The following is a 25,213-nucleotide window of genomic DNA, read 5'->3' on the forward strand; positions in this document are numbered from 1 at the left end:
AATGAAGCAAAAGCTGTTCACGAATTCAACACATCATGCAGTTCCTTCACATCTGTTGATCACTGCATCCCTGCTATATCTTTCACCTTGGAGAACCACACGGAATTATTCTGGATTTTGCCAGTTTCCTCAATTCCCCATCCACCACCAAATTCAATCTTCCAACTTGCCACCACCCTCATGACCTGTCCTACCTGTCCATCTTCCTTCCCACCTATCTACTCCACCCTCCTCTCTGACCCATCACCATTACCCCCATCTGTATCTACCTACCTCACTCTCAGCTACCTTACCCCCAGCCCCACCCCTTTGGCTCACAAGCTTCATTCCCGATGAAGGGTTTGTGCCTGAAACGTCGATTCTCCTGCTCCTCGGATGCCTCCTGACCTGATGTGCTTTTCCAGCACCACACTCTCGACTATATCTTTCGCCTTGTCAGGATCCAGGCAGAGCTTTCTTTGTCAGTACCTGACCCGTGGACTTGACTTCAGGCATCTTCAATTGCACTTTTCCCTGTCTTCAGCTTCAGGTCATCTGGCAAGCTCTCTCTAGCAGTCACAGTCTGTGTGGGAACCTTCTGTTGTGACTCCACGTCATCGATGAGTGGGTTCTCCACAACAGCTTCTTCTGCAGGGGAGAATCACTGACTCTTTCGTGCTGTCTGCACTGATTCTTTTCCTGAGGAAGTGCTACATGGCATGCAACCATCCATTTCTCTCCCAAATGGTGTGCAGAATATGATTGGAAAGCAACTGCTTTGCACCCAGCTTCACATATCAGGAAGGCGACAGCGAGGACTGCAGATGCTGGAGATCAGAGTCTAGATTAGAGTTGTGTTGGAAACGCACAGCAGGTCAGGCAGCATCCGAGGAGCAGGAAAATCGACGTTTCGGGCAGGGAATGAGGCAGGGCTTTTGCCTGAAACGTCGATTTTCCTGCTGCTTGACCTGCTGTGCTTTTCTAGCAACACTCTCTAATCTTGACATATCAGGAACCTGCCTTCACATCGAGCATCTTTTGTCTTTGCAAGTTGTGGCAAAATTTCTGTGATGGTTGCTGTCGGGTGGTGAGAACTCTGACAAGTTTTATTGAGATCCTATAAATCCACGCTGCTTCCCAACATTTTTTTTCACTGATACTTTGCTGCTGAATCAGTCGGTAGGAGTTATCACTTTCCCGATCTCGATCTACTTTTCCAGCTCTTGTCTTTTCAGCTGGAGTTAAGGAAAGCTGGAATTCTTCTCAAAGTTGCTGAGATGGCTCCTCGCCCTCATCTATCTCCAGATGAGATTCACAAGAAAGACATCCACTTCCTGTAAACACAGTTTTATCATCATCCAGGCTCTGTTTGGCAGCCTTATAGGCTTCATCACCTACAATATGCAACAAATCTCCTCAGACATGTTTATGGTTACCAGGCCAAACTTCAGCTGCAATGGTTGAGTCTGCTTTACGTCAATTGGGATTTCAAGATTAGAGGCACATTTTTAAGGTGAGGGGGGAGAGATTTAAAAAAGACATGAGGGGGAATTTGTTTACACCGAGGGTGGTTCACGTGTGGAATGAACTTCCTGAGGAAGTGGTGGACGTGGATACAATTACAACATTTAAAATACATTTGGATAAGTACATGAATGGGCAAGGTTTGTAGGGATATGGACCAGAAGTAGGCAGGTAAGGTTAGTTTAGTTTGGGATGACATTTGGCGTGGACTGTTTGGACCAAAGGGTCTGTTTCCATGCTGTGTGACTCCACGACTATGAGTCTAAGTGGTGTCCTCAACAATGTTTATACACTGTTGTGTGACCTTAATCTTTCCTCTGGCATTGCTGCAAATTTTTCTTCCTTTTTGTCAATCTGTTGTTTTTATTCAGTTTGGAGTGTGTCTCAGAAAAATGCAAAGAGCAAGCTTGTTCTTCCATTAACACTATAGATTATGATTGACTATCTCCGATCTACTGCGCATGTCGATAACTTTCTTGAGAGTACATTTCTTCCCCCTCAGCAGACGTGACCTCGTGGCAGGATGTGTTATGCTAAGACAGACCTACTACTGATGAGATCATTTTTTCATTGTCCAAACTCACCACATTCAGCTAAACGTGTCAGATTATACTGAGCATGCCAGACATACTGATATAGAGAGGTTATCAGGCATGCTGTTGATTGCTGCCTTGAGCCTGATGTTGAACACAACATTAATATGGTCTCTCAAATGGGGTCTTTCAAGCCTGCAAAATCTCCCACCTTCTGGCTTTTCTATTCCTCTCTGAGATTTAGATTGCTTATAGCATTCTTTGCCTAACACTGATAGGCATGCAACTCTTAGATGCTCAGATTTTATTTTAATTAATCCTGTTGCTGTTTCATCGTTTAGCCACTGATAGTGGGAGAAAATCCAATTCTGCCTCAGATTGCCTTTTGTTTCCACAGAAACAAAGAGTGGAAAAGTGCAGAGCCGCTTGTAATTCTAAGTTGCAAACTTCTTTTGAATCGACGTCCTTGCGGTTTCTTCTCTCTCTCAACTCCTGAGAACCCATGTTTTCAGTTGCACCAACTGTATCTGCAGCCCTCGCGTTCGTCATGTTTCAAATGATGCATCTTTAATGGCTGCCACAGGATGCACACAAACGCAGAGTTAGAGCTCCAATGATGGACCAACCAATGCATAATGGGTACAATGCCTTTCTCAAAACAGATATCGAGATGACTTATCAAAGGATAAATAATGCAAGATGTCAGAGATTAACTTACTGTTGCCACATTGTTAGCAGCTCACAATTGCCCTCTTTGTATTTGAAAACTTGAGTGCACATTTTGAAAGCCTGTGCAGCCACAGAAGATGCCCTGCTCCCTCATATTTACACTGTTACTTTATGCTGCATTAGCTAATCTTAACAGGCCTCTGACGAGGGAGAGGAAAATCTTCCAGTGATTCCACCCCCCTGATCACCATGCATTGGCCCTCATTGGCCAGGTACACATCTCTAGAACACTGGCTTGATTATTGACTGAGTCCAATCAAGAACAAGCGCTGAATTTTTCAGAGCCAGGTCCGGAACACCGACTTGATTTCGGTTCTGACCCCATGTTCATTTTTAAGTTCGAATGGTCTAATTGCCCTGGAGGTGATCTTGATGCAGGAGGCAGGAGCTGTCTGCTGGATGCCAGCAACAAAGTGAAGCAGTAGCCATGTTGGAGACTGACACTGCCTTTGGAAGGCCAACAGTGTTTCTTTGGCTGAAGCAGGGGGGAGAAAAGACAGGCCAGTGGTCATGCATGGGTCTCAGATAAAGTCCCAGTAAATTCCCAAGATAAATGATCTCTCAGTGCCTTTTCTACCCCTCCCTGCCAAACCCAATAGCTGTACTTAATATGCATAAGACGGCTTGGGCTCAGTAAAATAAACTTTATACATTCAATTTTGCACTAGAAAGCAACCTTAATACGAAGCTTAAGAGGCTGTTAATTGGCGGAGACTGTAACCCTCCTCCTCCTGCTACAGTTTCTTCAAAACGTACACTCTCTTCCCAGAGTTGTATAGATCCTGAGATGACCACCTGATTGGCAGCTTGGGAATCACATCCACACTGGACCCCTGACTCCACAGTCCATTGAAAATCCAGCCCTCCGACAAGATTTTGAATCGATACAAAAGGAAAGGGAGAATTAGACAGTAGAGGGAGAATTGCTTTTCAAATGTCATAGATTGATTTCTGATGTTCGGAAAACCTCTCAAACGCTTGAAATCTATTCTGAAAAATGTGTTGCTGGAAAAGCATAGCAGATCAGGCAGCATCCAAGGAGCAGGAGAATCGACGTTTCGGGCATAAGCCCTTCTTCAGGAATGAGGAAGGTGTGCCAAGCAGGCTAAGATAAAAGGTAGGGAGGAGGGACTTGGGGGAGGGGCGTTGGGAATGCGATTGATGGAAGGAGGTTAAGGTGAGGGTGATAGGCCGGAGAGGGAGTGGGGGCGGAGAGGTCAGGAAGAAGATTTGTCCTAATTGAAATCTATTGCCCTTTGTCAGCCTCAGGCAACCAGAGAAGGACCAAACGTTACCCATTTGAGTACTTCTCGATCACAATGTAACAGTGATTGATTGTTTTAGAAGAGTGCTTTTCTCTACAAAGTTTCTGCTCATCAGAGCGAAGGGTGTTCATGTTGGCGGATGAATTACTTTTTATTGCATTCACCCTTGTCGACATGATACATAACATATGCAGTGGTTCCAATAATGTCCAAATGCTTTGTTTGGAAATCAGAGTTGTACAGTTTTCCATCATGGAAACAGACCCTTTGGTCCAACTCGTCCATGCCTTCCAGATATGCGGAACTCATCTAGTCCTGTTTGCCAACATTTGGCTCATATCCCTCTAAACCCTTTCTATTTATATACCCATACAGATGTCTTTTAAATGTTGTAATTGTACTCACCTCCACCACTTCCTCTAGCAGCTAGTTCCATAAACATACCACCTTCTGCATGAAACATTTGTCCCTTACGTCCCTTTTAAATCTTTTCCCTCACCTAAACCTAGTTTTGGACAACACTACCATAGGGTAAAAAACCTTGTCCATTTACCCTATTCATGCCTCTCATGATTTTATAAACCTCTATAAGGTCAGCCCTCAGTCTATAACGCTCCAGGGAAAACAGCCCCAGCCTATTCAGCCCCTCCCTATAACTCAAACGCTTCAATCCTGGCAACACCTGTAAATCTTTTCTCAATGCTTTCAAGTTTAACGACATCTTTCCACTAGCAGGGAGACTAGAATTGCATGCAGTATTCTAAAAGTGGACTAATCAATGTGCTATACAGCCACAATATAACATCCTAACTCCTATACTCAATTCTCTGACCAATGAAAGCATTTGAGCCAAATGCTTCCTTCACCACCCTGTCTACCTGAGACTCCTATTTCAAGGAACTATGCTTCTGCACCAGTAGGTGTCTCTGTTTGGCAATAGTCTCAGGGCCATACCATTAATGGAATAGAATAAAAATTTACTCTCACATATTCAACTTTTCACTGTATTTTTCACAGAGAAGTACAAATCTCCCCATCATGGCATCCTGCCCTGATTTGCCTGACCAAAATGCAGCACCTCACATTTATCTAAATTAATCTCCACCTGTCCCTCCTCGTCCCATTGGCCCATCCGATCAAGGTCCCGTTGCACTCAGAGATCATCTTCAGTTCCCACTACACCACCAATTTCAGTGTCCCTTGCAACCTTACGAACCATACCTCCTATATTCATATCCAAATCATTGATACAATTGACAAAAAGCAGTAGAAGATAGAACAGGCAGTAAGTGAGTAATAGCGGATGCAGTGATGCCATTGGAAGATGAAGATACTGAAGAGGGTAGTAGTGACGGATAGGAGAAGGAGAGGTCCATTGTAGACCAGAGTTGAATGAATAGGCAGTGCATATTGAACAAGTTTTCAGAGGCAACGTGGGATGGACAAGGCTGCAGAAGGTCAAAGAGCCCAATGGAATGAGGCATTTCACAATTAAGGGTGCAAATGAAAATTGCCTCCTCCTCTCTGTTGCATCAGTGTCATAGAGTGTGGTGTTGGAAAAGCACAGCCGGTCAGGCAGCATCCGAGGAGCAGGAAAATTGACATTTCAGACATAAGCCCTTTGTCAGGAATGGGGGCTTATGCCCGAAACATCGATTTTCCTGCTTCTCGGATGCTGCTGGACCTGCTGTGCCTTTCCAGCACCACACTCTCAACTCTGATCTCCAGCATCTGCAGTTTTCACTTTCTCCTGTTCCATCAGTGTGCCTCAACGTTTAAACTGACATCCTTCATTTACAGTGTGCCGGTGTCTGTCACTCTGTAGAATCATCCCATGAGCTTCCTAAGATTATTGATACTGGACTGAAGCTCAAATTTGAATGTTTGCAGTTAAAATTATATATATTGCAGGACACTATCAGAACTAAGGTGAGCAATTGTTTAATAGCACTTATAAGAAGAATAGAAAATAGGATTTCATTGTGGAAATCTTTGAAGTGAAAAACAATCTAGTTTGGCTAATTTGCTTTACAATTTCTCCTCATTTACAAAAAAGGAATTTAATGCTGTGTTGTACTTCATTTAACATGAGAGCTATTCAGATCATTTCCTGAGGTATAGGAGTGTGATGCACGATTCTGTGATGGATGGTTTTAATTATTTACAAGCTAACTAAGTGAACAGCTTTTCTTTCATCTTAAATGCAATATGTCTGGCAATTAAAGCAGGGCTGTGTGTGTGTCTCAGAGCAGCTGTTCAGAAGCAGGAAGGGCTGGGTGCAGTCCTTGTAAAGATATGTGCGGCTTTTTTTTTTAAACAGACATTATAGCAAGTGACAGAATGTCTGTAACTGTGTGGAATAATGCGCTTCAGGCTTGTTAGGAAACTGATTTTGCTTTATTCATCAAAGAGAACTGTAATAAACCATAGTGCAGTGTCATTCCTCCTTTGATGGGCAGTGTCACAACAGCTTTATTCAATATTTAACCCGTGCTGTTCTTGGACTGTCTGATGGCACAGAGGAAATGGAGCTCAGAGTGCCTTTCAGTTGAGGCACCGAGATAATGTGATGTTGGTTGCTGTCCATGATTAGCTGGATGATGGAGAGGCAGACCCTGTTAACACACACCTAGTATAGAATAATGACATGCAAAATAACTGCAGAACAAAAACATTTTCTGTTGTCATCCAATTCTTGTTTTTAAAAAAAGCATAAGGTTTTTTTTGTGGGATCAGTTAAATTTCAAACTTGCCTTAACCAGAAAGTAATCTATTTCTCTTCAGTTTCTTCCATTGACATGAGATTTGATTTCTAAAGTACAAAAGAGATTTCTTTCAAAGTAACCGTTAGTTGACCAACCTACTTTTTGTTAATTAACCTTGAGGAGGAATCGAACTGTATTCAAAACAATTGGCACGTGTTATACAGTAAGTGTATGGTGGCAATTTTCTTCATACTTACATATTTACAAGCATTTGTGTTTTTTCTCCCCCCTGAATCTGTTCTGTTTACCCTCTGATTTGCTGATTCTGGGGATTAAAGCAAAAATTCTGGATGAACGTAAGTTGGTGTCCTGCAAGATGTTTGGCGAAAGCCCCAAAGTGTGTTCCTTTTGGTTTGAAGTATTGTAGTTGTTTGCCGTTCTTAATGCCTGAATCAGCCTTGCCCAAGGTCGTCACTGCATGTGCATTGCTCCTTGTTTTTTTTTGCTGTGACTGTGTGATAATAGTGTGTCGCAAACAATTCACTGCTTGTGTTGTGGAAACGTGTTGGGACATCCGCTGGGACCTGGTTCAACCAATGACTGCTTGCCTGGTCAAGCCAGAATCTAGCAAGGCGCTCCAGCAGTATTGGAGTCCAATGGAATTGTGGGGGGGGGGCGCTCCAGCAGTATTGGAGTCCAATGGAATTGTGGGGGGGGGGTTGCCATTCCCCTGTTACTGTTTCCCTGATGGTTGCTGCCTGCCCTGTTTTCTAAGCCTTGGGGACCATTTTTGTTTTTGATCACCCACTGATGAAAAGAGATTTGGAATCAAAATCCATTTTAATCACACGGCTATTGTTTCTGAAGAATCATTGGAGGGGACTGGGGCTCTTTCTTCCCTCTGTCACTTTCCAGACCAGCCTGGGGGCTTGGTAACCCCTGTAAAATTGAGCAGACTTCTGAGGTATATGCAGGGAAGCAGAGAGTCATGGGCTGAGCCAACGGAGCAAGCTGGTGAGAAGCTGAACTTTTGCTCAGAGTCTCCTCAGCAGCACCGAACCTGCGTGCAGCTTGAAGGATTCTTATTGATGTGGCAAGCTGGCATGAACGAATTTTTGGAGTGTTGTTTTCAGAACTGCTGTAATGTCCCGTTAATGGTTGAATATTGTTTTAATTTGTGGTTTCTCAGTTCTTTACTTCTTTTCCCCATCCAGTGCCGCAACCTCCTACAATCACCCACCAGTCTCCAAAGGATTACATAATCGATCCAAGGGATAACATACTGATCCAGTGTGAGGCAAAAGGGAAGCCAGCTCCCAGGTTTGTACTGCTCATCAGGATCACCAGCTATTTCAAAGGGGAGCCACAGATGCAGAAATCAGAATGTGAGGGGTTATAGGAGCTGACAAACAGAACGAGTATCACGTTGTTTCTTGACATCTCTCTCCTGTTCAGATTTCACCAATCCTCCCTCTCTCAGATTTGCTTGCTCCTTCTCTTACATCCATTTCTTTGACTGTTCCTCCTCAATTTGCCGTGGCCAATATTACCCCCACCCACCCCTGAATCAGACACAAATGAAGTGGTTAGTCTTCACCCCTTTGCCCACTGGTACAATTCTGCCTCGTGAAAAGTGGTTGGCATGTTCGGTCACGTTGCCTTATTCTGAAGTGCATTGCGTGTGAGGGGGGGGGAAGCAAAGAACTACAGATGCTGGAAATCAGAAAACATATCAGAAATAGCTGGAAAAATTCAGCATCTGAGGAGCGAGAGTAGAGTTAATGTTTCGAGTCCAGTGACCCTTGCTGAAGGCACATTGTGTATGAGGAGTTGTGAGATGTTCTGAACAATTTATTAAGATCCGAGATGAATTATAGGCCTTGAGATTAAAGTACCATCCTCAAAATTGTTTGTCCCTCTCCATTTTGAACTCATTGAAATCAACCCTTGTCACATCATCAGACATTGGAGCTTTTCTTTGCTTTGGACCTTCCAACTATGGAATGTTAATAAACTAGACCAAACCCTGTCAAGCCCAGACCCTAACGTTTCCTTATTTAAAAGGCAAGTCCTAGGGGTTGCATTCTGGGTGCAACTTGTTTGGTCAAACTCTTGGGTTTAAAGCAAAACACACTTTATTCAAGCACTGTCATTAAAATGCAACAAGAGAAAGAAGAAATTGGAATAGCTTAACTCTATTGGAGAACTTAACAGAATGATAGACTATTTAACTACGAAACAGTAACTGTTCCAATATAGCGACATCCCAGGATTGCACCTCTGGACAAGGCAAATTCAGTGAAATAGATTGTCTCACAGTCGATTCTTGCAGCAGAAAGAGAATCCCAGCTGTTAGTTGTAACACAGAGGAAAAACAGCTTCCACATCCAGCTTCAAGACAACTGATACTGAAAAACTGAAATTTAAAATCCTGTTTCTGGGGTAGCTTGATTCCATCCATTCAGGCTGCTTCTGTTGTTCCAACCTTTTGAAAAAGCAAATCTGAAGGCCTCATAAGCTCTCTACTTTATTGGACTCAAATAGACAAATCATTACCTCTGTCTTAATACCTCTGTTCAAAACAAAGAACAGTGCAAAGTGTACCTCTTTTAGGCCATTCTACTGTCAGAGGAATGCCTTTCCCTCCATCACGTTTTATACCAGCTCTTGATTATTTTGGAAAGTGTTTAAATTAACTTGGCAGGAACCAAGTAAGAATAGTACAGATGACTATTCTGGTTTGCAAAATACAGCTGGCAAATAGCAAGTTAACAAGTGAAGTCAGAGTAAGGGAGAAAGGAATAATGTTTAAAACAAAGGTAATGTGCATGAAATATAGTAAATAAGGTTGTGATGATAATAAAGACCTAACTGAAGGAAGGGCAAAAATAAAATAACAATACCTATTGCTGGAGAAACTCAGCAGATCTGACTCTATGTTCTGACGAGGGGTCACTGGGCTCAAATGTTATCTCTACTTCACTCTTCGCAGACGCTGTCATATCTGCTGAGTTTCTCTAGCAATTTCATTTATTGTTCAAGGGAGGGCAAGACTGCTTGTGAAATATTCTTGGGTAGAAGTTGTTTGAGAAAGAGTAGAAAGGAAATCAGGAGGGGTAACAATATTGGTGAAGGAGGGCATGGCAGTGCGTGAAAATGAGGATGTCTCCGAGTCAATTTGACTAGAAGTAAGGAATAAAAAGAATACAGCGGTGTACAAGGGTTCAGTGTAGTCTACAGCTCACCAACCAGTGGAAAAGATTTAGAGAAAAAATATCTGCAAGGAAGTATTTGCGAAATGCCAACGTTATTGATAACTAATGACAGATGCCTGGAATACTGATAGTGTAAGGGCCAGTGAGGGGAAAATGATCCTAGATTGTAATTGGGACAGCTTCCTACAGCAGGATATGTCCAGTCCAACAATAAATGACTTGGTCCTTGGAAATAAGGTGGACTAAGTATATCAAGTTCTAGTAAGGGAGCATTTAGGAGACAGTGATCATTACATCGTTAGGTTCAGGATGGTGCCGGGGAATGATGTCCAACAATTCAGAGTAAGAAAAATCAGTTGGCAGAGTGCTGACCTCGGGAAGGCAAGAACAGAGCTGAGCAGGATCGATCAGAACAAGAGGTTGGCAGAAAGATGACTACTGGGCTGCCTTTGAAGAGCATGTGGTTTGGGTACAGTCAAGGTATATTCCCTCAAATGGGAAAGGTCGGTCCAACAAATCCAGAGCTCCCTGGATGACAAAGGAGGTAATAATTAACATTGGATATAAAAACTGTGCTCTTACAGATGAAACGCAGAAAATACATTGGACAGCCAAAGACTACCATAAAGGGGAGGCGACAAAGTAGATTAGAGAATCAACGAGGAATTATAAGCTGAGAGTGGCAGCTAACATAAAGGCGCATTGGTTACACCACTGATTGGAATATTGTGTGCAATTCTGGAATCCTTCCTATCAGAAAGATGTTGTGAAACTTGAAAGGGTTCAGAAAAGATTTACAAGGATTTTGCCAGAGTTGGAGGATTTGAGAGGCTGAATAGGCTGGGGCTGTTTTCCCTGAAGTGTCAGAGGCTGAGGAGTGACCTTATAGAGGTTTATAAAATCACAAGGGGCATGGATAGGACATACAGACAAGGTCTTTTCCCTGGGGTGGGGGAATCCAGAACTAAAGGGCATAGACTTGGAGTGAGAGGGGATAGATTTACAAGGGACTTAAAGGAAATCTTTTTCATGTGAAGCATCGTGCGTATAAGCAATGAGCTGCCAGAGGAAATGGTGGAGTTTGGTACAATTACAGCATTTAAAAAGCATTTGGGTGGGTATTTGAATAGGAAGGGTTTAGAGGGATGTGGGTCAAGTGCTGGCAAATGGGACTAGATTAGGTTAGGATATCTGGTCGGCATGGATGAGTTGGACCAAAGGGGTCTGTTTCCATTCTGTACACCTCTATGACTCTGTGAAGGCAATCTCAAAGTCTTCTCCAAGCAGGTAAATCAGACAAGAGTGATTAAAGAGGAGTAAGGCCAATGAGAGACACAAGTGGGATTTAAACATGGAGACGGGAGCATGGTTGAGGTGTTAAATGAATGCTTTATAAATGCGGGGGATCCTGCTCAGATCATGGTGACAGAGTAGAAAATCCGATAACTAGAAGAGTTCACACTTAATAAAGAAGAAGTCTTAGACAGATTCTTGTGCTTAAAATTAACAAGAAACCAGGGCCAGGCGAGATGCATCGAAGGGGTTTGAAGGAAGTGAGGGTACAAATTGCAGGGGCACTGGCCACAATTTTTGTCTTCCCTGGACTTGGGCGAGGTAACAGAAGACTGGAAAATTGCAAACTTTGTGGCCTTGTTCGAGAAACATTTTGAGGATTAACCCAGATATTACAGACCAGTCAGTCTAGCTTACGTTGCCAGGATGCCTCTCAAAACAATTGTTCAGGATAGAATCAGTAGTCACATGGTTTAAAAAGAGGGTGGGTTGATTATGAGGAGTTAGCATCGATTGTACAAGGGGAGCTTGTGTTTAACTAACTTGCTGGAGGTATTGAAGAGATGATTGACTCGATGAACATAATGCCATTGAAGTGATATACCAGGATTTCCACAAATGTTTGATATGTTGCCTCATCGAGCCCAGTATGAAAGAAGATTCAAATTTGTTGAGGGAGAGAAGACAAATGAATGATCAATTCGTATTTTTTAGTTTGGACGAAATTATGCATTGGAGGTCCCCAGGGATTGGTATTGGGGGGCACTTACTTTTCCTGACAGGTGCTAATGATCTGGCTCTTGGTGTGCGAGGTACAGTTTTGGAGATGACAAGAAATTTGGAAGAATTGTAAGCCATGAAGAGGCAAGAGCGGAAGTCCAAAAAGACATGGACCAGTTGGTTGAGTGGGCAGATACGTGATAGATGAGTTTGTGCAAAGAGGTGTAAGCTGATACACTTTGGAAGGAAGAACATTGGAAAGTCAATAAGAATAGGGGCTAAAATTCTACAGGGGGTGCAGGAGTAGGAGGACCTGGGTGCAGATATGCACAGATCATTGAAGGTGGCAGGCCAGCTGTTAAGGGCAGGTAATAAAGCCTACAGTGTCTTTGGCTTTATTATGGGAGACGGAGCATATGAGGACAAGGAGGTAAGTTGAACTTGTACAAGACACTCATAGAGTCGTAGAGATGTTCAACATGGGAACGGGCCCTTTGGTCCATCTCCTAAATATCCTAAATTAATCTGGTCCCATTTGCCAGCATTTGGCCCATATCCCTCTAAACCCTTCCTATTCAGATACCCGTCCAAATGTCTTTTAAGTGTTGTAATTGTACCAGCCTCCACCACCTCCCCTGGCAGCACATTCCATGCATCCACTTGTGTGAAGAAATTGCCCCTTAGGTCCCTTTTAAATAGTTCCCCTCACCTTAAACTCATGTCCTCTAGTTTTATACTTCTCTAAGCTGGGGAAAAGACCTTATACTGGATTAGTGGTGCTGGAAGAGCACAGCAGTTCAGGCAGCATCCAACGAGCAGTGAAATCACTGCTCGTTGGATGCTGCCTGAACTGCTGTGCTCTTCCAGCACCACTAATCCAGTATTTGGTTTTCAGCATCTGCAGTCATTGTTTTTACCTTGGGGAAAAGACCTTGTCTATTCACCTATCCATGCCCCTCATGATTTTATAAACTTCGAGAAGGTCACCTCTCACCTCTCAGCCTCAGCCCCAGCCAATTCAGCCTCTCCCTATAGCTCATACTCTCAAACTCTGGCATCATCCTTGTAAACCTGCCTGAAACCTTTCACGTTTCACAACGTCCTGTCGCAGGGAGAACAGAATTGAATGCAGTATTGCAAAAGTGGCCTCACCGATGTCCTGTACAGCCATAACAAGATGTCTCAACTCAATGCACAGACCAATAAAAGCAGTGCTCGAACTCGGCTGTTGTGTTCTTTTGTGGGTGCCATGTTATTGAAAAGATGGGAATGCACTGCTGGGGGTACAGCAGTAATTTCCAAGAATGGCTCCAGGAGCTTCAGAAATGAGGATAGATTGAAGCAGTCCAGGCTGTTCTCCTTGGAGAGGAGGAGGGGGTTGAGAGGAAGTTTGATAGGGGTCTCTAACAGCATGGGCAGGTTAGACAGAGGAGATGGTGAGAAGCCATTCATGCTCATAAAAGGAACGAGAACAAGAAGGCATAGATTTAAAGTGATGTGCAAAAGCAGCAAGGGTGATAAGAGAAAAAGAAATGCTCTTCACACAGCGAGCAGTTTGGGTGCGAAATGCACAAGCTGGGAAAACGCTGAAGGCAGGTTGGACTGAGGCAGGATCAATTCTTGAGGAGATTGAATGATACAAGGTAGTGTGCAAGGCTATGGGAGGATAAGGTGGGAGATTGGCAATAGGTGATGGTGCTCATTTGAAAAGCCAGTGGAGGAACAAAGAGCCAAGTAACCACCACCTACATTGTAACAATTTTATGGTTTTCTGATTTTCCCCCATCATGTTTTTCTTTACCATTGTGCCCTGTGTTATGAGTCAGGGCTTGGTTTTTATTTGGTTTTAAAATAAGTCGAGTTGCCTGCTTTCAGGTCTCTTGCAGTACCCGTCATTGTGATGCATATGTGACCTGGTTTTATTGTTCTGCATTTCCTGTCCTAGATTTGCAATTAGTGCAGTTATGACTGGATGTATTTTTCCCCTGAGGTAACCAATGAATGAATTCTGGTATTTTGTGACCTTGTTAAATATTGCATGTCGCCATTTCTTTGTATTGCAAGAGGTCAAAGTAGAAGGATCCTGGCTTTTTCCTTTCCCGTTTTGTGTTTTCCAGTCTTTGGCGTACAAATTGTGCCCAAGGTCGGTTCTGTTAGTTAGGATGTTATCTGAGTTTAAACTCATCATAAATTGACTTAGGCATTCATTCTGGGTACCTACCTTGTTGTCTGGTCTGTGCACAATGGGCTGAATGGCTTCCATCTGCACCGTAATAATTCTGTGACACTGTTACTTAAGAATCAGGACTCGGATGTTCTTGAGGTTGGTCAAAGCAATAGTTTAATGAAGACAATAGGACCACTTTCTCCTGTCTCAGACCAAAGACCACCCTGTCTCCCACAGTGACAGCTTGGCTTTGGTTCTGAAAGTTTGGAGTGGGGCATGACCCAACAGCCTTCTGATTCAAAGTGAATATGTTCAGTACTTCACCCGTTCTCTTATGTTCTCAGAAAAATGAGGGCAAAGAACTTTGCACTACATGGTGTAAATTATATATAAATTTGCTCCGGGAACCTTGCAAATTGAAGATCTGCTGTTGTTTTTAATTGCACGGCACCTTTCTGTAGGTTTTCCTGGACCCGCAATGGAACCCATTTTAACCTGGACAAAGACCCGCGCGTGACAATGAAGCCAAACTCAGGGACGCTGCTCATTAACATTGTGGGTGGCGGGAAAGCAGAAACTTACGAAGGAGAGTATCAATGTACAGCAAGAAACGATCGCGGCACAGCCCTGTCCAACAAGATTATCATCCGCCAGTCCAGTGAGTAAATGTGTTGTTTAACTATTACTGTGACTTTGATCCATGTATTTGATTACCTCTCAGAGACAGGAAGGAGCTGATATCCACACCAAATATTGTTCTGCCCAACAGCAGTGATTATACACTGACCAGCAAAACTATCTCTGACTTTGCCATGTTCCATACCTTCTGCTAAGAAAGATGGCGTTTTGCAATATTGGCGTACACTGCATTCGTCAAATATTCATGGGCAAACTAATGCGCATGCCTTTTGAGATGCAGTTGCTGGTAGATTAAAAACTCAGGCTTCTTTCTAGTATAAAACCTTCTTTTAATTGTTTTGATGTGATTTGAGTCATTCAAAAACTTGAGGTGTCCACCCTTTCAGATTCCCTTTGGCCCTGGAGCGTGCTCAGAGGAGGTTCATGAGCGTCGTTCCAGGAATGAAAAGCTTAACATATGAGAAATGTTTGAGGACACTGGGTCTGTACCCCTTGGAGTTTAGAAGGTTGGGGGGGGGGTGGGGAATCTAATTGAAGCACGCAGAATACTGAATGGCCTGGACAGAGTAGATGTCGGGAAGTTGTTTACATAGGTAGGAAAGACTAGACCCCGAGGGCACAGCCTTAGAGTAAAGGGAAGACCTCTTAGAACGTAGATAAGGAAACACCTTTTCAGCCAGAGAGTGGCGAATCTGTGGCATTCACTGCCACACATGGCTGTGGAGGTCAAGTCATTGAGCCTCTTTAAGACTGAGATGGATAGGTTCTTGATTGTCAAGGGGATCAAGGGTTACTGGGAGAATGGGATTGAGAAACTTTGCAGACTCAATGGGCTGAATGGGATAATTTCTGCTCCTACATCTTATGGAATAGTGAATCTTCCACGAGGCAACATGTCATTTTTATTGAGGAGACCTTTGCACCCAAAGGGAACATTAGGTGAAATAAAAAAGGTCTGTGTGTGAGATGCATTAGATGAGATGCTGATCTTTTAGTTGCTGGCCTGATGCTGGGAATCTGCCTCAGGGTGGATTGGCACGAATGTGGATGTGTTGCACTCAGTTGACTGCGAAGAGATAATTACATTGTCAAACAACAAATGCAGCATGTTTCTAATGGTGGAGCTGAAGCTTTGTTTACCAGTTGTGTGCTCTCCTTCTAGTGTTCTGTGTGTTAGAGTCAAAGAACAGGATGCTAGGGTGTAAATTATGACTCTCCACCACTGCTAGGCTGGCTTGTCGAAAGGTAAATATAAATTATGGATAAGGTGTCTTCACTATGTCCCCAATACTGTGCTTGTATCAAGTGAGAGTTCAGCCCACAGTGAAATATCAATAGCCCTGCATGATGTGCAGACACATTGTGGTCGCTAAGTTTCAAAGAGTATTTTTGGTTGCAAGGCAGCTTAAGGAGGGGTCGATTTGGAGGCTGTGATCTTTGCCTGCAGTGATATGCTTGCTTGCTGTTCTTGAAGTTTGTGGAAAGTGATGGTTTGGGACTTGTCTCAGCTCTTGTTTTCAATGATGTGGAGATGCCAGTTGGACTGGGTTGGACAAGGTGAAAAGTCACTCGACACCGGGTTAAAGTCTGACAGGATTATTTGAAAATGCTGACTTTCACGACATTACTCCTTCATCCTGATGAAGGAGCAGTGCTACAAAAACTAGTGTTTGCAAATAAACCTGTTGGACTCTAGCCCAGTGCTGTGTGATCTTTCACCTTGTTTGCAAATCCATTGTTGCATTGTAGCTTTTGGAAGCAGAGTGAAGTTTCCTATAAATCAGTGCATGTTGGGGAGATTGCGGGTTCGGTCTTACTCTGGACACTCGAACATAGTCATTCTGCACTGACCGAGCTGGGGGAGTGCTGCACTTGCTAGGGGTGCACACGTTAAACTGGGGGTTTGGGCCCACCCAGGTGAATCTAATGGATCTCTCCAGGTTGTTTGAAAGGGAGTAATGGAAATATCCTAGAGTCCTGGTCAAGATTTATCCTTATGCCACACAAAACAGAATTATCTGGCCTTGTACTTTGTTTTTGCTTGCGTGATTTAGCTGCATGCATTTTTTTCACCTTATAATTATGGCTTCCACTGTCCCATCGGCAGAGATTCCAGACCATACAGACATCGTACTTTTATAGCAGTTAGATGGCATCAAGGTGAGCGAGTGGTACCCGCCCCACTTCAGCCACTCTCTGTGTGGCATGGGGATAGTATAGTGTTTTCAGTCAGTCGGTTGTGTATATATAATTCTTTTATTCACCTGAGAGATTTAGGCGTCACTGGATGGATCATCATTCATTGTCCATTCTTAAATGCCAAGAGGGTGGTTAAGAGTTGACCACATTGTTGTGGGGCTGGAGTCATATGTCAGCCAGACCAGATAAGAATCCCTACAGTGTGAAAGCAGGCCATTTGGCCCTTTCGGGTCCACACCAGCCCTCCAAAGAACAGCCTGCCCACCCCTGTAACCCTGCATTCCCCATGGCTCTTCCACCTAACCTGCACATCTTTGGACTGTGGGAGGGAACTGGAGCACCCGGAGGAAACCCAAACAGACACGGGGAGAATGTGCAAACTCCACACAGACAGTCGCCCGAGGCTGAAATCAAACCTGGGTCCCTGGTGCTGTGAGGCAACAGTGCTAACCACTGAGCCACTGTGCCATCTGAATGGCAGACTTGCTTTTTTAATGGGTATTAGTGAACTGTATGGATTTTTAACAACAATTCTGCCGTTGGTCTAACGTTTTAATCCAGTTTTTTTTAGTTCAAATCTCACCATCTGTCACAATGGTATTAGGTTCCAGGTTACTAGTTACCGTACAGTAACATCTACAAACACAGTGATGAATTAGATGATTAGATTCCCTACAGTGTGGAAACAGGTCCTTCAGCCTAGCAAGTCCACACCGACCCTCCGAAGAGTAACCCATCCAGATCCATTCCTTAAGTTTACCCCAACTAATGCACCTAAAACTATGGGCAATTTAGCACGGCCAATTCACCTGACCAGTACATCTTTGGATTGTGGGAGGAAACCAGAGTACCCGGAGGAAACCCACGCAGACACTGGGAGAATGTGCAAACTCCACACACAGTCGCTCGAGGCTGGAATCGAAGCCGGGTCCCTGGCTATGTGAGGCAGCAGTGCTAACCACTGAGCCACCGTGCCGCCCCCTAATGTATGTGTATAAGCCTATGATATCGGAGCCTTGTAAGTGTTGTAAATAAACTCCAAGACATCGGTCTCAACCAAAACTGTTGCTGATAGATGGAACATAATATGGAGAAATGGAAGCTAGTGTTTTCTTGGCAGCAAGAATAGAGGAACTGAAGATTATTTAAGTCGGCCACTTTTGGAATACTGTGTTCAATTCTGGTCTCCTTCCTATCGGAAGAATGTTGTGAAACTTGAAGGGCTTCAGAAAAGATTTACAAAGATGTTGCAAGGGATTTGAGCTGTAGGGAGAGGCTGAACAGGCTGGGGCTGTTTTCCCTGGAGCGTCGGAGGCTGAGGGGTGATCTTATAGAGGTTTATAAAATCATGAGGGGCATGGATAGGGTAAATAGACCAAGTCTTTTCCTGGGGTCAGGGAGTCCAGAGCTGCAGGGCATGGATTTAGGGTGAGAGGGGAAAGATATAAAAGAGACCTAAGGGGCAACTTTTTCACACAGAGGGTGGTGTGTGTATGGAATGAGCTGCTAGAGGAAGTGGTGGAGGCTGATACAATTGCAACATATTAAGAGGCATTTGGATGGTTATATGAAAGGTTTGGAGGGATATGGGCTGGTTGCTGGCAAGTGGAACTAGATTGGGTTGGAATATCTGGTTGGCATGGACAAGCTGGACCAAAGGATCTGTCTCCGTGTTGTACATCTGTGTGACTCTAGAGAATGGTTGAAGAAAACTACCGAGCGCAGAGATTTGGGAACCCTCGTACATGGATCACTGAAAGCTAGCATCCCAGTTCAATGGTAATGCGGAAGGTAAATGGAATATTGGCCTTTATTTCAAAGGGAATGGAATACAAAAGTAAGGAGGTTTTGCTTAATCTAAACAATGCATCAATGAGACCACAGTTTGAATACTATGAACAGTTTGGGGTCTGTTATCGAAGGGAAAATATGCTGGCATTAGTGGCAACCAAGAAAAGGTTTATGATGGCACAGCTGTGCCTCACATAACAGATTTGGTGGGAGTAGGAGACAGTGAGGTCTGCAGATGCTGGAGATCAGAGTCGAGAGTGTGTTGCTGAAAAAGCACAGCAGGGCAGGCAGCATCCAAGGAGCAGGAAAATCGACATTTCGATGATTCCTGATGAAGGGCTCAGGCCAGAAATGTAGATTTTCCTGCTGCTCAGATATGGTGGGACTGTCTAATGAGTATATGTTGAATAGACTGGCCTTGTTCTTGGAACGTACAAGAATGAGGGATGACCTTATTCAAAGATAAAAGATTTCTGATAGATACAGAGAGGTTGCTTCCTCTTGTGAGAGAGTCCAGGATCAGCGGGCGTAGTCTCATTTAAGACCGAAGTGAGGAGGAATTTCTTGTGTCACAGGGTAGTGGAACTGTGGAATTCTTTAACACCCAAGGGCATGACCTGACTGGACCAAAGGGTCTGTTTCTGTGCTGTATGACTTTATGATTGTGTTGAGGTTGAGATAGGTTTTTAATCAGTAAGGGAATGAAGGGTTATGGGCAAAAGTCAGGAAAGTAGTGTTGAGGATTATCAGATCAGCCGGAATCTCTTTGAGTAGCGGAGCAGAACTGACCGGATTATGGATTTAGAAACCAATTCTCTGTGATATATGTTATGCTGACAAACAGATAAAAGCCACAAAGCACGATAGCTTGCAGATGGAGGTAACAACTACGTCGAGGCACAACCCACCACCTTGTGCTGTAGTCTGTATGAGATTGCTGCTGTGATCTGACTTTACGTATCTATCCTGAGGTGACAGCTTCCATTGTTTAGACTGCTTGTTGTGGTGCTCCCTGACTCGCTCAGTGAGGAAAGCTATAGCCAGGTCTCTGAGAAACCCCATTGAGGAATCATGATGGAACAATCCTGGAACCTGGCTATACCCCATTTTCAGATAAACAGGGGCAGCCTCAATGCATGACTGAAATAGCAAGCAGTAAACTCCAATTAAATCACAGCACTAACAGCAAGAATGAATTTCTGTGTGAGATTTGGAATGTTTTAAATGGTCCATTCGGTGAGCCAGCACTGAGAGAGAACAATGAAGAAAAACTCCACTGATTCAAGAACCTTATTTATAAAGATAGGAATGAACCACCTCTGGAATGTATTGTTCTTATTCTGAGACTGACACTCTGACCTGTCAGTTGGTTGGGAAAGATTGCATGACACTACTTTAGAGGAGGGTAGGGGAGTTTTCCCCTACCGATATTTATTTATTTATACCCAATCAGCATCACCAAAGCAACTTACCTGGTCGTTTTCACATTGCTGTTTGTGGAAATCTTGCTGTGCATAAATTGGCTACATTCAGTGGCACCCGCATTTCTTATGTCAAGCACTTTACTCTTGAGATTGTAAAGTGCTACCACGTAAATGCAAATCTTTTTTAGCTTTAACCTTATCAGTGCATTTGTTCCATGTAATATCGAATTTGATTTTGTTAATTATCTCATTTCTTTCTTTTCTGACCAAAGACCTGTTTTTAATCATCAAATTCATCCTCCTGGAAGGTAACTGTGTTAGTTGGCTTCAACCTCGCATGAATTAATTCCTATGTTTTCTTCCCTGATACTTGTATCCTTTGACGTCCACCTTTCCAACGGCACTATCTACTACAGCTCTGGGGGTACTGGGACAGATGGTCACCAGCAGAGCTCAGTGGGTAACAAGAAAATGTGCCATTTGAAGAACCCGTTTAGTATTGCTCTCCCCGTGACACACACAGTGCCTCCCGCTGGTGTGTCCTGAGTGAGTCTGGCCCTCAATGTGTTGGAATGAAGAACTTGAATCTCTGTATCCATTGGATGGGGACCAAAAGAATTCTGAATGAGTCGGGAAGGGTGGGAACAGTAGCAAATTCCCCTGTTATAAGCAGAAACGCCGTTCACTTCTCAGGACTTTGTAGATTCCGGATTGCTGTACTAACCTATCATTGACCTGCACTGATGTTCCTTGAGCGGCCTTACCACTGTCTGTCGCAAGTTTTCATAAGTAGTCTGACTTCCCTTGGCAATCTAATGCCTGCCCTGTTAATGTTGTGGTTGGATAAGTCTATGTGGAGATGCCATAGGTGCCAGTAAACGAATAGTGTGTTTGTTACCCTCTGCTATTGTAACAGAGGTTTCTGAATGTAAACAGGGTAACTGCTCTGCTATAGTGCACAGAGGGATATAGTAGGGTGATGTTGAGTGTTTGTTTGCTGAATCTTCCCAAAGTTAATTCCAGACGATCATGTTACCTCCCATTGTTGCCGCCAGTACCATTCTTATGGCCATGTCCATTTTGTTAAAACTGTGGTGTCTGCTGCTCCCATTTCCAGGGTCCCCCATGTGGGCTAAAGAGAAGATTGACGTGATTGAAGTCCGTGAGGGGGCTTCGCTTGTCCTCCCCTGCAACCCGCCATCTGGCCTTCCACCTCCAATCATCTTCTGGATGGATAACTGTAAGTACAGAGCGGATCTCTCAGGTTTGTATGTACAGTACCAAATCGTCTGGCCATTGGGAGCTGACTGGAGGGATGGGCCAACTCTTGAGTGCTGCCCAGCCTCAAGTGGCACAAAGCACACGAGTGTGGGTGGGATTGGGATCCAGTTATGCTGAGACTTTCTGCAGAATGTCCTAATTTAGCAGGTTGTCCTACTGATAGACCCTTGTGCCCAGGGACAGCAGGCTCTGCCAGGATTGCAGATACAGACATGTCGGAGCTGACTCTCAGAAACAGTTGTCCTCTGATCCAATCAGAACGAGCAGTGTAAAAGCCACTTATCTCCTCAAATTGCTTGCGTGACTCTTTGCAATCACATGGGGAAACACCGTGACCACTGATTTCAGTCAGGTCAAGTAGCTGATGAGAAGTACTGTTGACTTGACAATTGATCGTGATCTTGAATGTCAGTCCACAAAAGGATTAAATATAATTTCAGCGAAGATTTCCAAGAGGCCTCTCTTTAAACATCACGTTGACTTTTAACTCTCTCTTAATGCTGAGAGCTCATGTTGAAGCAGCTTTTTTGATGTTGGGTGGAGTGTGGAGATTTGAAGGTCAAGTGGGGGTTGCGATGCTGGTGCTGAGGGATCATGGGAGGTGAAAGGTGAGAATAAAATTGGCATAGCTTACCTTCCACATGGAAGGACAAGAGAAATAATGTGGGTCGTTTGAGCAGTGAGCTAGAATGTTAGCACAGTGCCTAACCTCAGGATAGACTGATTCTCAGACGGTGAAAGGAAATCTCTCAGGAGAGACTCTTGTTGAAGAGTTTGTAGATGTGGATTCTATGCCCTGTCCATCCCCTTCATGGCCATTCCTTCCAGAAGCCAGACCCTGCAGTTGTTGGATTCTAGATCAGAGTGGTGCTAGAAAAGCACAACAGCTTAGGCAGCGTCCGAGGAGCAGGAAAATCAACGTTTTGGGCTCCGAAACGTTGATTTTCCTGCTTCTCAGATGCTGCCTGACCTGCTGTGCTTTTCCAGCACCACTCTGATCTAAACTCTGGTTTCCAGCATCTGCAGTCCTCACTTTTGCCTAGTTGTTGGATTCTAGTCTGGAGTGGGATTTCAACCATTTACCTTCTGATTCCTGTGGTGCAGAGGGAACATTTATCATTAAGCCAAAGGCTCTCTTTGCTTCAGATGATTGATTTTTTAGACAGATACCTGCCTGTGTTTTCAGCCATCATTCCAGCTTTGATTGAGAGCAGGGACGGGGTGATACAGTGATAGCCCACATTTTCTGCGTGAGAGGGATTCACAGCCACTCAGAGCGGCAGAACCTGTTGAGGCAATGAATATATGAATTTATGGATAACTGAAGGACAGCCCTGGGATTCTACCCTGGGACGGCACGGTAGCTCAGTGGTTAGCACTGCTGCCTCACAGCACCAGGGACCTGGGTTCAATTCCAGCCTCAGGCCACTGTCTGTGTGGAGTTTGCACGTTCTCCCTGTATCTATGTGGGTTTGCTCTGGTTTCATCCCACAGTCCAAGGAGGTGCAGGTTAAGTGTATTGGCCATGCTAAATTGCCCATAGTGTTCAGGGGTGTGTAGGTTGGGTGCATTAGTCAGGGGTAAATATAGGGTAGAGTGAATGGATCTAGGTGGGTTACTCTTTGGAGGGTCGGTGTGGACTTGTTGGGCTGACGGGCCTGTTTCCACACTGTACGGATCCTATTCTGTCTTTCCAGGTGTGCTGTGAGGTGATTCATAATGTAACAGTCCAGACGGTGGGATATGGAAGTGGAAATGTGCCAGCGTGCTCACTTTCCATATGGTCACATTTTTATCCTTAGTGTGTTTTTCTTTCTTTCTCTCACTCACTTTCTTTCTCTCTCTCTCTCTCTCTCTCTCTCTCTCTCTCTGTGTCTGTAGTGATGCAAAGGTTTGCACAAAACGAACGGGTGTCACAGGGTCTGAACGGAGATCTGTACTTTTCAAACGTGCTACCGGAGGACACCCGGGGGGACTACATCTGCTACGCCAGGTTCAACCACACTCAGACGATTCAGCAGAAGCAGCCAATCTCTGTCAAGGTGTTGACGTGTAAGTACTGCCTGGTCTCTTTAACCACTCTGGTGCTGGGGGGCGACTGTGCGTTTCCCTTAACACCACGTACGTAAATGGTCCATCAAGACACACTTCCTGAGGGCTCCATGCTTTGCCCCAAGCCCTCTGTGAGCAGGTGGACGCTCCCTGTGGTAGTGTGTTTGACCTCCTCGGCAATGAAGGATTCCTGCTCCTGCCATTATGTGCACGCTCCCAGAGGTGTTTGTAGAAAGAGTGAGGAAGGAAAGGGGGTATCTTTGCTGAAATCTTCCTGACGCACCAGTGTTCTGGCACTCCCCATCTCAGCTCATATGTGCGTGAATTGGTCAATCAGGTGAAGAGAGCTGCGGAATTTTACTCCATCATTTGGTATGCATTCCTTTATTGGTCAGAGCATTGAGTACAGGAGTTGGGAAGTCATGTTGCGGCTGTACAGGACATTGGTTAGGCCACGGTTGGAATGTTGCGTACAATTCTGGTCTCCTTCCTATCAGAAAGATGTTGTGAAACTTGAAAGTGTTCAGATAAGATTTACAAGGATGTTGCCAGGGTTGGAGGATTTGAGCTATAGGGAGAGGCTGAATAGGCTGGGACTGTTTTTCCTGGAGTGTCGGAGGCTGAGGGGTGACCTTGTAGAGTTATGAGGGGCATGGATAGGATAAACAGACAAAGTCTTTTCCCTGGGGAGGGGAATCCAAAACTAGAGGGCATAGGTTTAGGGTGAGAGGGGAAAGATATAAAAGAGACCTAAGGGGCAACTTTTTCATGCAGAGGGTGGTAAGTGTATGGAATGAGCTGCCAGAGGAAGTAGTGGAGACTGGTACAATTGCAACATTTAAGAGGCATCTGGATGGGTATATGAGTAGGAAGGGTTTGGAGGGATATGGGCTGGGTGCTGGCAGGTGGGACTAGATTGGGTTGGGATACCTGGTTGGCATGGATGAGTTGGACTAAATGGTCTGTTTCCATACATCTCTATGACTCTATAAGTCAAAATGAGTACCTTTTAGAAATCCATTGGGTATTGTGACACACATGGGGGTGGGGGGGGAGTTGTTTTGGTGAAACCTGGGATTGAGACTGGGCTGATCGATCGCAGAAGGCAACACTGCTCAAGGTTTGAAACAGTGTCAGCCGACAGAAGATCCAGTTAGGGTATCCCAGCTAATTTGCAGTCTGTGTTTGTGACTCGCAGCTTTACCGGATGGCCCTGGCAAGATCCTAGATCCTGTATGCCATTTCCCAACTCCGGATCTAGTGGGAACAGGGATTGGGAGTAAGTGCCATGGTCTGGAGCTTTCTCTGAGCTATGGTTAGTGTGCTATAGCACGGGGGCAAGTGGATTGGTGCCAGGTCTCATTGCAGGTCCTGCACTCCTATCCATGCCTCATGTATGGTGATTCTTGCTTAGGATGTCCGCACGTGTGGGTTAACATGCCAATTGGCACTCACTAGCTTCTCCTGTCATCAGAGGATGCCTGGTGAATGTAAACAAGAGCAAGTGTGACAGCAATTCCAGAGCACGGCCCCTGCACACTCCTCCCATGTACATTGCAGATCCCACCCTCTAATGCATCCAGAGAGACGCTCCAAGTGACCCCATCACTGTCAGTTTGTTTTATTGAAACAAATGCTGCCTCCTAGGTATCATTAATGTGAAATAATGGAATTCAGTATTATGGGAATATTGAATG

General features: G+C 44.4%; 1 protein-coding gene across 23 annotated transcripts in view; it reads left to right on the forward strand.

The window, feature by feature from the left end:
• nrcama (neuronal cell adhesion molecule a) overlaps positions 1-25,213 on the forward strand; it is a 406,165-nt gene that overhangs the window by 286,643 nt on the left and 94,309 nt on the right. For 16 of the 23 annotated variants that reach the window (XM_072552544.1, XM_072552543.1, XM_072552546.1 and 13 more), the window contains 5 exons: positions 7,074-7,091; positions 7,950-8,055; positions 14,592-14,788; positions 21,301-21,423; positions 23,346-23,516. In XM_072552544.1, coding sequence (XP_072408645.1) covers positions 7,074-7,091; positions 7,950-8,055; positions 14,592-14,788; positions 21,301-21,423; positions 23,346-23,516 — 615 coding nt within the window. The remainder of the gene's footprint in view (positions 1-7,073; positions 7,092-7,949; positions 8,056-14,591; positions 14,789-21,300; positions 21,424-23,345; positions 23,517-25,213) is intronic. The other 7 variants (XM_072552533.1, XM_072552537.1, XM_072552554.1 and 4 more) reach the window with 1 other exon arrangement.

Source organism: Chiloscyllium punctatum, chromosome 32 (assembly GCF_047496795.1).
Source record: "Chiloscyllium punctatum isolate Juve2018m chromosome 32, sChiPun1.3, whole genome shotgun sequence".
Taxonomy (NCBI): domain Eukaryota; kingdom Metazoa; phylum Chordata; class Chondrichthyes; order Orectolobiformes; family Hemiscylliidae; genus Chiloscyllium; species Chiloscyllium punctatum.